This window comes from Rana temporaria, chromosome 2 (assembly GCF_905171775.1).
Source record: "Rana temporaria chromosome 2, aRanTem1.1, whole genome shotgun sequence".
Lineage (NCBI taxonomy): Eukaryota > Metazoa > Chordata > Amphibia > Anura > Ranidae > Rana > Rana temporaria.
The window spans coordinates 20,884,650-20,898,225 of NC_053490.1; the positions used below are offsets into that span (position 1 = coordinate 20,884,650).

Sequence of the window (13,576 nt, forward strand, 5' to 3'; positions counted from 1 at the left end):
ATAACTTTTAAGAAAGCACCTTCCTTGGGTACACTTTTGGTCAAAAGTGAGTACAAGGGTACAAACAAAAAGGATCCCTGCAAAACATTTGGCACCTACCCCTGCGGGACGTGTGCCCAATGTCCCGTCATAGGGAGGAGAACCACACTGACACTGCCAAATGGGGATACCTTCTCCCTGAAACATTTTGCAAATTGCAGAACACGGGGAGTGGTATACCTCATGCAGTGTCAGTGTGGTTCTTTCTATGTGGGTAAAACCAAACAGGAACTACACAAGCGAATAGAGAAACATATGCATTCTATGCGCATCTGTAATCTCTATCTCCCATTGGGTCGACATATAGCCAAGCATCATGGCTATCATATGCCTGACCTAAATTTCACTGTGTTGGACCGTATTCACATTCCCCTACGGGGGGGTGATTGGAATAAAACTCTACTGCAGCGCGAAATGCGTTGGATTAGATATTTAAAGGCCACTACACCTCCCGGCCTCAACGAAAGTGAGAGTTTTAGGCCTTTTTTGGAGGGTTTTTCTTCTGGCAAAACAGATTAGGATCTCAAGCGGTGATGAAGAATGTCGTCCCCGATTTTGATTTCCTGGATGACTTTGCCCACATTTTCCAAATCTTTCCCCCTTTTCCCTTCACTGTGAACGCAATAGACATTTTCAGGTTAGGGCCCAGCACATATATGACACTTAGAAATAGGGAGGGTTTGTTTTATTTTTCGTTTATTCTTATTATAATTGATATGTTTTTTGACTCGATGTTGCCCTTCCACCGTATTTATGCGGACTGATTTGAAGGGATTCTTTGTCATAATTGGGATTTTGATATTTGTTTTTTCTTTTTTGCACTTAACCTAAATTTGCTCTCTTGGTTCTATAGCTCGGAGGTGTGGGTCACGGGCCAACTACCCCGGTTGAGTGGACATCGGTGTTCTCTATGGCTATTCTGCAGGTTGTTTTCCATTTTTCCTCAATTTGTTTTGACTCATCAGCTGCCAGGGGAGACTTTGGGCTTTGTACCCAAATGTCATTAAATTTACCGAAAGGGGGATAGTCATATCCCCTTGGGTAGATATAGAAGGCAGCTGTGGCTTTTTTCTCCCAAAGGTCTCCTAGTGGTTCACGCAAGAACTACAGGAGAAAAATGTCTTACCATAATACACACACACTTGGGCTTGATTTTGCCCTTGTGATGACTGTTTCAAACTGTGATCAAGGTCATCTTTTGAACGTTTTTATCCTCCTACTATCACCCCTTACAGTTGCACCCTTTCAATCAAGTTGCTAATCTCGAACAAGACATACATCAAACGTCCAATTCAGGTCTATGCCCTTTTGTAAAATGGCCACCGGGGAATTTCCGGATCCGGTTGAGAGAGTTTTTCAGATATCTCTGATTTAACCAACCAATAAAATGGCTACGGGGGCGAATTGTGTGGCAATCGAATTGCAATTGAACGGCAATTCGCGATGGTGAGTCGAATGACAACTTAGTCCCATTGGGGTGGCATTCGAGTGGCAATCGAATGGCAATTCACAACTGTGAATCGATTGGCACTCGAATCCCTTTACCAAAATGGCCGCGGCGATACTTCCGGTTCCGGAAATGACGCGGATCTGTATACACTGAATGACGGCGCTATAATGCGCCTTGTAACAGCGGCGGTTTGCTTGAAAATAATAAGGAGCCACACATGGCTCCTCAGGAACAACAAGTTTTCAATTGATGGGTGATGAGGGGGAGGACCACAGCACCTGAATACAGTTAAGGTAAGTACTTAAGGAGGGCCAAGAGGGTTGGGTGGTGTCATTCCCTCTCCATATGTAGGAGAACAAGGAGCTGTCTTTCCTCTCCAAGGGGAATCTGTCTGGGCAACCAAAATCTTTTCAGGATTTACCTGCACCCGGCTCTCCCTCTTTTTTGGATATAAAGACTTCAAACTACTGGTGGTGAGTTTTCCATGAACGGTTTGGAATACAATTCCCAACCAGTTATTTGAGGCTCAAATGCTGGGTTATTATTTTTGACACAAGCCTTTGATATATCTCCTTTATATAGGACTACAAAAACACCACCCAAATTGAACCAATTGGTTCTATCCACTCTATGAGTGACACTCAAATGGGGATTTGTTTTAAATGGTGCAACCTGCCATAGGAGACATCGGCGTCCCTGAACACCTGGGGGCCTTCTGCCCCACACTCCTGGGCGTGGAGCTTTTTAAGCAATAGGTGAGTCCTCTTCATTGTTAATTATGCCTTTTCCCTACTCGAGGAAGAGGATGTGTATGTGCTTTTGCACTTCAATGGAGAGAATACAATGATTTAATGTGAATGTATTTAATATTTTTTGCTCTACTCTAGATGCAATACTTGTTTTATGCCATGATGAAGAATGCGTAGCATTCGAAACGCGTCGGCTTTTCAGCTACAACCTTACCTCCCTTATGGTGATGGTACCGTATGCCGGACAGTATCTGCATCATCCATGTTTTGTTTTTGTACTATGTATATTCTTACAATGCTCGAGATATTTTTGTACATGTTGTAACTATTTTTGTAATAAATTGTTATTTTTTCATATATATTTTTGAAATTTGTATTCGTTGCCTATACAATCCCACTTCAGGAGGTATTTTCGATTTAATTATATTGCATCTTAGTCATAGTTGTAGTGGCTGCATTCGTTTTCTCATCTTATTTCCACCTGGTGATCTGGCCAGTCGGTCTGTTGTTTTTCAACAGAACAAGCTCTGTTGCAGCTTAAAAAGTGTGAGCTTGAGTTTGGTTTCCTATTTGTTAGTGTATTTAAATCTGCTAGTCCACCCAACGTTCCTCCACCACCCCCACCCCCCAGACTGACAATGCTGCTGTCCAAATGTGTCTCCTGTGCTCCTTCTTCCAAAGGGGGGGCGTTCTAGTACAGGAGTAAAAAAGAAAGAAAACAAATGCAGCCGTCACATCAAATGATTGGTAAGGGAAATGGAAATATGGAAATGGATTGGATTGATTAGGACAGTTCAGGATTGCCACAACCTGCAAGGGACCGTTCACACGGTAATGAGTGGCCCTATGTGAGAACGTGCCTGAAAGCCATTAATTGTTAATAGCACCCCAACACATCCAGCAAATGTGTGCGCAATGTCCCCATCAAACCACAAAAAAAAATTGCACCTGTCGTTCTTTTTGCGCCTTCGGCTCCCCATTGAAAAGAATAGGGCTGTCAGAAACGCACATGTTCCACTTTAAATCGGGGCCAAGGGAGGTGCCACAATCAGCTTAAAGTATATGCACCTCCTACCAAATACTCGATCCCGCCAGTAACTACCTGCGCTGCACTCTATCGGTTACACTACAGAGCATCTCCCCTCTATGCTATAGAGAGGGGGTGGTGTTCATTAGTCCCGTCAATGACAATGTAGCTCCTTCATAGATACAATACAGCGAATGAGTTATCATCCAGGGGCAGGAAAAAGGTGTTACTGGTGTGATGACCAGGTAAAAATAAAAAAAGAACACCAATGTGGCCACCACATCTAAGGGTTTAGATCAGGGGTCTCCAAAGTTTCTAAACAAAGGGCCAGTTTACTGTCCTTCAAACTTTAAGGGGGCCGAACTGTGGCCACCAGGAGTACAAAATGTTCCAGTGTCACTGGGAGTGAACAATCCCCCATCATTGGTGTCATTAGGAGGAATTGTGCTCTGTCATTGGGCCCCATTATTAGTGGCATTGGGAGGATTTGTGCTCCATCATTGGTGTCATTGTTTCCCCATCGTTGAGGTCATTGGAAGGTATTTTAGCGCCATCATTGGTGTTATTGAGCCCCATTGTTAGTGTCATCAGGAGGAATGGTGCTCTGTCATTGGGCCCCATTGTTGGTGTCATCAGGAGGAATGGTGCTCTGTCATTGGGCCCCATTGTTGGTGTCATTGAGCCCCATCGTTGATGTCATTGGGAGGCATTGTGCTCCATCATTGGTTTCATTGGGAGAAATTGTGCTCCATCATTGGGCCTCATTGTTGGTGTTACTGAGAGAAATTGCGCTCCATCATTGGACCCCATTGTTAGTGTCATCAGGAGGAATGGTGCTCTGTCACTGGGCCCCATCGTTGATGTCATTGGGAGGTATTGTGCTCCATCATTGGTTTCATTCAGAGAAATTGTGCTCCCTTGTAGGTATCATTGAGCCCCATCATTGGAAGTCATTTTGCTCCATCATTGGTGTCATTGGGCCCCATTATTGGTGTCATTTGGGGGAATTGTGCGCCATCATTGGGCCCTATTGTTAGTGACATTGGGAGGATTTGTGCTCTATCATTGGACCCCATTGTTGGTGTCATTAGGAGGAATGGTGCTCTGTCATTGGGCCCCATCGTTGATGTCATTGGGATGCATTGTGCTCCATCATTAGTGTCATTGGGAGGAATTGTGCTCATCATTGTGCCCCATTGTTGGTGTTATTGGGAGAAATTGTGCTCCATCATTGGGCCCCATTGTCAGTGTCATTGGAAGGAATTGTGCTCCCTTGTAGGTATCATTGAGCCCCGTCATTGGAAGTCATTTTGCTCCATTATTGGTGTCATTTGGGGGAATTGTGTGCCATCATTGGGCCCCATTGTTGGTGTAATTTGGGAGGCATTGTGCCCCATCATTGGGGAGGCATTGTGCTCCATCATTGGTGTCATTGGGGAGGCATTGTGCTCCATCATTGGTGTCATTGGGGAGGCATTGTGCCCCATCATTGGTGTCATTGGGGAGGCATTGTGCCCCATCATTGGTGTCATTGGGGAGGCATTGTGCCCCATCGTTGCTATCATTGGGGGGCATTGTGCTCCATCGTTGCTATCATTGGGGGGCATTGTGCTCCATCGTTGCTATCATTGGGGGGCATTGTGCTCCATCGTTGGTGTCCGTGAATAAAATAGCAGCCAAAGGGCCAGATAAAAGCAAATAAAGGGCCGCATCCGGACCACGGGCCATAGTTTGGAGACTGGTTTAGATCATAGGTGCTCAACCTGTGGCCCTCCAGCTGTTGCAGAACTACAAGTCCCATGAGGCATCGCAAGGCTGACAGTTCCAAGCATGACCCTCAGGCCAAGGCATGATAGGACTTGTAGTCCCACAACAACTAGAGTACTCGTGGTTGAGATACACTTGAGGGCTTCCTGGCAAATGGCCATTATTGCTTTGCACAAGGCATGACCGACGACGAGACAAGAATTACAGCAAATGACATTTTTATTTACAAAAAAAGTATTTTTCTGCATCATATAAAAATAGTTTTTTGTTTTTTTGGTCCACCTATGTCATATTTAAAGCAGACCCGTGCTTGGCCATCCAAAAGAAAAGGTTTTCTGGAATGCCTCCCTCCCCTGCAGTGCTCACCTTTCCCTCACTCCCCACTCTCTGTTCAGCCACCAGGAGATAAGACTATACCCAGTGGCCCGGATTCAGAGAGCAATTGCGCCTGCGTAACCATAGTTACGCAGCGCAATTGCTTACTTGCCCGGGCGTAACGAGTGTTCTGTATTCAGAAAACTCGTTACGCCGACTGCAGCCTAAGATATGCGCGGCATAAGGCTCTTATGCCCGCATATGGTAGGCTGCATTCTTGCGATGGCCGCTAGGGGGCGTTCCGGTAGTGGTCAGCGTACAGTATGCAAATTGCATACTAACGCCGATTCACTACCCTACGCGAGCCCTGCGTACGCAGTTTACGTACGTCGGTTTTTGCGTAAGGCTGCCCCTTCTAAGAGCAGGGGCAGCCAATGCTAAAGTATACCCGTCGTTCCCGCGTCGCGAAATTTGAAATTTACGTAGTTTGCGTAAGTGAATCGTGAATGGTCGCTGGACGCCATTCACGTTCACTTTTAAGCAAATGACGTCCTTGCGACGTCATTTACCGCAACGCACGTCGGGAAAGTTTTCGGTGCGGGGCCTAATTTAAATGATTCCCGCCCCCTACGGGATTTTGCCGGAGCGCCTACTGCTCTGTGAATCGCGGGTAGCGCAGAAAATTTGCAGGGGTGCAGGGCAAAAAAAGCGCAAGGCTACCTGAATCTGGGCCAGTACCTCCGAGTATGGAGGAGCATGTGACCATGATGGTGCACCGCCATTGGCCCACTGTTGTCACAAGCCCCAGAAGACAGGGTTCAGTCCTTTTAGAGCTTTCATGGGTCATGCTGAACAGAGCAGAGGAGGGAAGGAGAGGAGATTTGTGTTGCTGGGAGGGTATTATAGTGAACCTGTCACTTCGCCCGATTGGTAGAGGTCCTCATTGACGTTTCTTGTGAGCAGCTGCAGGATCTGTGAAGACGGAAGCATAGAGTCTGATCCAGGCGTATCCAACCCCCAGCGCACAGTATATGGAGGTCAGCATCAGAGGAACGAATGGGAGGCTCTGCTGCCAGGGGCTCAAGGGGTAAATCACCTCACATAGCAGCTCCAGCGGGACCAAACCCCAGAGGTACAGGGTCTCCATACAGCCCAGGAGGCGGCCATCTTTCCTGCAACAATGCCAAGAAAAGGGGATTGCAATAAAAGCTCAACTCCATACACATTAATCAAAGCTCTCAATTCATTATTACATCAATAAAATTTACTTTTTTTTTTTTTAAAGCACTGCTAAGTACCAAAATATGACCAGGTAACAGCCTTGTGCAGCTCCCGTACAGAAAAGCTCAGACTGGGAGCAGAGGAAGCAGCACAAGCAACCAATCAATTGTGCTGCAATGTGTTAACAAGACTGACCTAGATTAAGTATGCAGCAAGTGAAGTCACAACTCCTGATCTACATACCTGCTGCTCTTTATATTCTCAGAGTATTATTTCTTCCATCTCTCAGGGACTCCTTGATCTATCTTCACCCCCTCAATACGTGACCCTCGTCTCTCATATACCCCCCCAATGCACAAGCCTCATCTCTCGTATCCCCCCCCCCCCCAATGCACAAGCCTCATCTCTCGTATCCCCCCCCCAATGCACAAGCCTCATCTCTCGTATCCCCCCCCCAATACGTGACCCTCATCTCTCCCAATACACGACCCTCATCTCTCCCAATACACGACCCCTCATCTCTCCCAATACACGACCCTCATCTCTCCCAATACACGACCCTCATCTCTCCCAATACACGACCCCTCATCTCTCCCAATACACGACCCCTCATCTCTCCCAATACACGACCCTCATCTCTCCCAATACACGACCCTCATCTCTCCCAATACACGACCCTCATCTCTCCCAATACACGACCCTCATCTCTCCCAATACACGACCCTCATCTCTCCCAATACACGACCCTCATCTCTCCCAATACACGACCCTCATCTCTCCCAATACACGACCCTCATCTCTCCCAATACACGACCCTCATCTCTCCCAATACACGACCCCTCATCTCTCCCAATACACGACCCCTCATCTCTCCCAATACACGACCCCTCATCTCTCCCAATACACGACCCTCATCTCTCCCAATACACGACCCTCATCTCTCCCAATACACGACCCCTCATCTCTCCCAATACACGACCCCTCATCTCTCCCAATACACGACCCTCATCTCTAATATCTCCCAATACGTGACCCTCGTTCTATTTACTTGGGTGATGGGTGGACATCCCCTGCAGAAGTCACCCGCTCTGTGCCCCGGGGTTCACCCAACTAAATATCAGTGAATAAAAGTTAGTGGATTACCTGAAAAGTGCCTTCAATGAGCTGACACTGAACACGGTGAAAATCGCCATTAGAAAGATCTTGATAGGCAACTCTAAAAGACATTGGTGAAAAATGAATCACAAATAAAATCTTTACAGCAAATTATTACAACAGGACCAAAGTAAAAATTATAGAGAATAACTCACAACAGGACAAAATACATTCTCTACATAATATCACTGCAATAGGATTGAATGACATCCATACAACCAATACCAGTATCACAAATGTCATCTTACCTCTTATTGTAACACAATTTAACCTCAATAAAAAAAAAAAAAAAAGCGACCCCAAGTCAGAAAGTGAAGATTTCTTATGTTATAGGGAGCAATAATCCCCAGATCCAGGGCCGCCATCAGTGGGGTACAGGCAGTACACCTGTAAGGGGCCCGGAGGTCCCCAGATGGCAACCAACCCTTTTTTTTATAAAAAAAACAACACACACACATATATATATATTTTTTATATAAATGTTTTTTTTTTTTTATATATATATATATATATATATATATATATATATATATATATATTTTTTGTATTTCTTTTTTATCAAAGGGCCCAGAGGTTTATTTTTTTTTATTATTAAAGGGCCCAGATGGCAACCCCCCTTTTAAAAAAAAAAATATATATATATATATATATATTTTTTTTTTTTTAAGGGCGCAGAGGACCCCTCTTTTTTTTAATATTTATATATATATATATATATATATATATATATATATATAAAATTTTTCTCTTTGCTTCTCAATTCGCGGCACCCTTCCCCCCCCCCCTCCCGCTTCTCAATTTCAGGCAGGGCAGCACCCCCCCCCCCCCTCCCGTTCAGGCCCATGCCTGAAGCCGTGTAAGGGGCCCCATAATTCCTGATGGCGACACTGCCCAGATCCCAACAAGAATGTCAGAATGCACGTGCATTTACCGCATGAGCCACAAACACTAATGTTAGTGAGCGCAATGTCATGGAGAATTTTAACCAAATCGCAATTCTACTCAAATGCCTGTCCATGTAACCTAGCTATTGTGTGGCCCCCAGCTGCACGTGGGACTCCCTCTATATTTACTATGTTAACCACCACTACTCCAAGACCTGTAAGGCACCAATGTCCGTTTTAGCCAACCAGTTAACAAAAACATAAAAAATAAAAAAATTGAAGGGAGTTTACTTTTAAAGTAAAAAAGTTCTCTGGACGAGGTGTTCTCTGACTGGATGAGGTGGAGTTTGTGACATAATCCACCCCCTCCTCATCACCTTGTCCAATCAGAAAACTCCTTGCATACACAAGGCGGCGCTTGTGGCCTAGTCCTGAGCTCCGTGACTGCACCCATGGGACCCGATCGCCGCCGGTGTCCCGCAATCGGGTCACAGGAGCTAAAGAACGGGGAGAGGCGAGTGTAAACAAACCTTACCCGTTCTTCTCTGTGGCTGGTCACTGATCGTCTGTATTCCCTGTCATAGGGAACGATGATCAGTGACGTCACACGTCCAGCCACGCCCCCCTACAGTAAGAATCACACAATAAGACACACTTAACCCCCTTTAGCGCCCCCTAGTGGTTAACCCCTTCACTGCCATTTTCACAGTAAGCAGTGTATTTTTACAGCACTTTACGCTGCGAAAATGACAATGGTCCCAAAAATGTGTCAAAAGTGTCCGATGTGTCCTCCATAATGTCGCAGTCGCAAAAAAGAAAAAAAAAAAAAAACGCTGATCGCTGCCATTACTAGTAATTTTTTTTTAATAAAAATGCCATAAAACAGACCTTGTAATGCAATGTACCCACGAATTAGGCTGGGTTCACACTACGATTTTCCCGTCCGTCAGCCGCATACGATTTCAGTATTGAAAACGTACGGGCCCGGACGGGAAAACGTATAGATAGACAATGCATTGCAAATCGTATGCACTCAGATGCATCCGGGTGCGTACGATTTGCTGGCAAAACGTTTTTTAAATGTACGCAAAACCGTGTTCAACCACGGTTTTGCGGCCGTTTTTGAAACAGTATGGCAAACGCATACGTTTTTTTTTAACATTAATGTCAATGGAAAACGCACATATGTGCGGTTCCATACGTTCCCGTCCGTTTCAGCCGCATACGTTTTTTCATATAAATCGTATGCGGCTGACGGATGGGAAAATCGTAGTGTGAACCCAGCCTTACTGATTGATTTCTGTATGCAACTTTACTCAATAAAATATTTTGTTTGATTAAAAAAAAAAAAAAAAAAAAAAAAAAAAAACATAAAAAACTTTCCCCTATATTGTAAACACTATGGGCCAGATTCATAAAGGACATACGACGGCGTATCTCCAGATACGCCGTCGTATGTCCGAATGAGCGCGGTCGTATCTATGCGCCTGATTCATAGAATCAGTTACGCATAGATTTGGCCTAGATAGGAGCGGCGTAAGTCTCCTACGCCGTCGTATCTTAGGGTGCATATTTACGCTGGCCGCTAGGGGCGCTTCCATTGATTTACGCGTTGAATATGCAAATGAGCTAGATACGCCGATTCTGAAATGTACGTCTGCCCGGCGCATTGATTTACGTCGTTTACGTAAGGCTTTTTTTCGGCGTAAAGTTACACCTGCTATATGAGGCTTGGCAATGTTAACTATGGACGTCGGGACAGCGTCGCTTTTTCCGTTGTTTACGCAAGTCGTACGCGAATAGGGCTGTGCGTAAGTTACATTACATTGACTATTTGCGACGTGATTTTGAGCATGTGCAATGGGATACGTTCACAGACGGCGCATGCGCTGTTCGTTAGGAGCGTGAATTACGTGGGGTCAAGGCTCATTATAATACAACACCCCCACTGCCTGGACAATTTGAATTAGGCGGGCTTACGCCGGCCCATTTACACTACGCCGTCGTAACTTAGGACGCAAGTTCGTTGTGAATACGGTACCTGCCTCACTAAGTTACGGCGGCGTAGTGTAACTGAGATACGCTACGCCCGCCTAAAGATAGGCAATTCTATCTGAATCTAGCCCTATAACTTTTGCGCAAACCAATCGAACGCTTATTGCAATTTTTTTTAACAAAAATTTGGTAGAAGTATACGTATCGGCCTAAACTGAGGAAAAAAATGTTTTATATATTTTTTGGGGATATATATTATAGCAAAAAGTAAAAAATATTGGCCCAGATTCAAGAAGCAATTGCGCCTGTGTAACCATAGGTTACACAGCGCAATTGCTTACTTGCCTCGGCTTTATGAATGCTCCTGATTCAGGAACATCGTAACGCCGACTGCAGCCTAAAATCTGCGTGGCATAAGGCTCTTATGCCCACATATCTTAGGCTGCATTCTAGCGATGACCGCTAGGGGGCGCTCCCATTGTGCTCAGTGTATAGTATGCAAATTGCATACTAACACCGATTCACAACGTTGCGCGAGCCCTGCGTACGCAATTTACGTAGTTTGCGTACGTCGGGTTTTGCGTAAGGTTGCACATCCTAATAGCACGCGCAGCCAATGCTAAAGGACACCCGTCGTTCCCGCGTCGCGATATTTGAAATCTATGTCGTTTGCGTAAGTGATTCGTGAATGGCGCAGGACGCCATTCACTTTGAAGCAAATGACGTCCTTGCGACGTCATTTGCCGCAATGCGCGTCGGGAAAGTTTCCCGACGGAGCATGCGCTCTACGCTCGGCGCGGGAGCGCGCCTAATTTAAATGATTCCCGCCCCCTACGGGATCATTTACATTAGGCGCCCTTACGCAGGGCAAGTTTACACAGCGCACACGCAATTTACGGAGCTACTGCTCCGTGAATCGTGGGTAGCGCAGTAAATTTGCGGGGGCGCAGGGCAAAAACGCTGCCCTGCGCCTCCGTAAATAAGGGGCAAATCTACCTGAATCCGGGCCATTGAATTTTTTATAACATTTTAGCTCTATTTGGGTTTATAGCGCAAAAAATAAAAACCACAGAGGTGATCAAATACCACCAAAAGAAAGCTCTATTTGTGGGAAAAAAAGGACGCCAATTATGTTTGGGAGCCACGTCGCACGACCGCGCAATTGTCAGTTAAAGGGACGCAGTGCCGAATCGCAAAAAGGGGCCAGGTCCTTTACCTGCATAATGGTCCGGGTCTTAAGTGGTTAATAAGCACGTGATCCATACACCTATATTGTGCTTGAATTCTAGATTTAGCGGTCCTCCTGGGGTTGAACCTCATGCTTTAGCACAGTCCTAAACCATGATAATATAACGGGAATCTTTTACCTTGTGCTGTGAAGAGCAGAGGGAAGAGGGAGAAGTGGCCCGTTGTTGCCAGAATCAAATATATCCCAGCATCCTTTGCACTGCCGACTGCTAGTATGCTGAAAGAAAAGAACCAGACTTTTACATTACAGTGAATCAATGGCAGGCCTTTTATATATCGGGGTATAGCGCGCTCCCGCGTATAGCGCGCACCCCTAAAGTTGCCCGAATTCCTGTGGAAAAAATATGTTTTGTACTTACAGTTTTGGTGTCTTGCGCGGCGGCCTCGTCGGGTCCGTCTGCGGCTTCGGGTATCCTCTTCGTCGGGTCCGGCGTCCTTCTGCAGCGTCCTCGCCGCTCATTTCCCGCGCCGAGTTTGAATACTGCGCCGACATATACCGAGCGCAGTACACTCGTGTATCGTCGGGCAGGCTTCGGCAACTCTCGCGCTGACGTCCTGTACGCTCAAGACGTCAGCGCGAGAGGCGCCGAGACTGCCCGAATGATACACGAGTGTACTGCGCTCGGTATATGCCGGCGCAGTATTCAAACTCGTGGCGGGAAAGCAGGTATCGGCGTATACCGCGCACCCACGATTTTGCAAAATAGTGCGCGGTATACGGCGATAAATACGGTACATCTCAGTCACTCCAATGGCGATAAATCTCCACCAATCCCAACGCTGCAGCCATTGATGGCCCATCCACGCAGGGGCGCCAAACCCCGCCCCCCCCCACACACACAATCCATCCCCTAATCTGCATACAGGACGCCAGACGCATGGATTTCAAAGGGGGCTTTTTTTTTGGAAGCATAGGATTAGAGCCTGAGACAATAGCAAATATTAAGGGCTAGATTCAGCAACATGGAGATACGCCGCCGTAATTTCAAATCTGCGCCGTCGTATCTTTACGCCGATTCTCAAAGGCAGATACGTTGAAAAAAATAGGCTTCCTCCGCCGACGTAACTTGAATACGCCGGTGTATAATTGTGTGCAATTTTACGCTGGCCGCTAGGGGCGCTTCCGTAGGATTTCAGCGTAGAATATGCAAATGCACTGGATACGCCGATTCAGAAACGTACGTGCGCCCGGCGGAATTTTTTACGCCGTTTGCGTAAGGCTTTTTCCGGAGTAACGTTGCTCCTGCTATATGAGGAGCAACCAATGTTAAGTATGGACGTCGTTCCCGCGTCAAAGTTTGACATTTTTACGTCATTTGCGTAAGTCGTTCGCGAATAGGGCTTTGCGTAAATTACGTCCACGTCGATAGCACGATTTGCGGCAGAATTTCCAGCATGCGCACTGGGATTTTTTCACGAACGGCGAATGCGCCGTTCGTTAAAGACGTAATTTATGTGGGGGTCATGTTTTATTTACATAAAACACGCCCACCTCTTCTCAATTTGAATTTGGCGCACTTACGCCGGCTGATTTACGCTACGCCGTCGCAACTTACGGAGCAAGTGCTTTGTGAATACTGCACTTGCCCGTCTAAGTTGCGGAGGCGTAGCGTAAATGGGATACGCTACGTCTGCACTAAAATACGCCAGGATACGTGAATCTAGCCCTAAATTGCTATTGCCACATAACTGGGTGGGCTCAGCGGGCAGTGCTCTGCTCCCCGAG

At 46.2% G+C, this 13,576-nt stretch overlaps 1 protein-coding gene across 2 annotated transcripts in view; it reads right to left on the reverse strand.

Moving 5' to 3' along the window:
• Positions 1 to 6,054: 6,054 nt before the first annotated feature.
• The window catches only part of ALG8 (ALG8 alpha-1,3-glucosyltransferase), a 45,893-nt gene continuing 38,371 nt past the window's right edge, over positions 6,055 to 13,576 (reverse strand). Inside the window, exons 11-13 of one of the 2 annotated variants that reach the window (XM_040339960.1) lie at positions 11,970 to 12,067; positions 7,712 to 7,784; positions 6,055 to 6,519 (exon numbers count right to left, since the gene is read on the reverse strand). In XM_040339960.1, coding sequence (XP_040195894.1) covers positions 6,288 to 6,519; positions 7,712 to 7,784; positions 11,970 to 12,067 — 403 coding nt within the window. In that variant the 3' untranslated portion in view covers positions 6,055 to 6,287. The remainder of the gene's footprint in view (positions 6,520 to 7,711; positions 7,785 to 11,969; positions 12,068 to 13,576) is intronic. The other variant, XM_040339961.1, reaches the window with a different exon arrangement.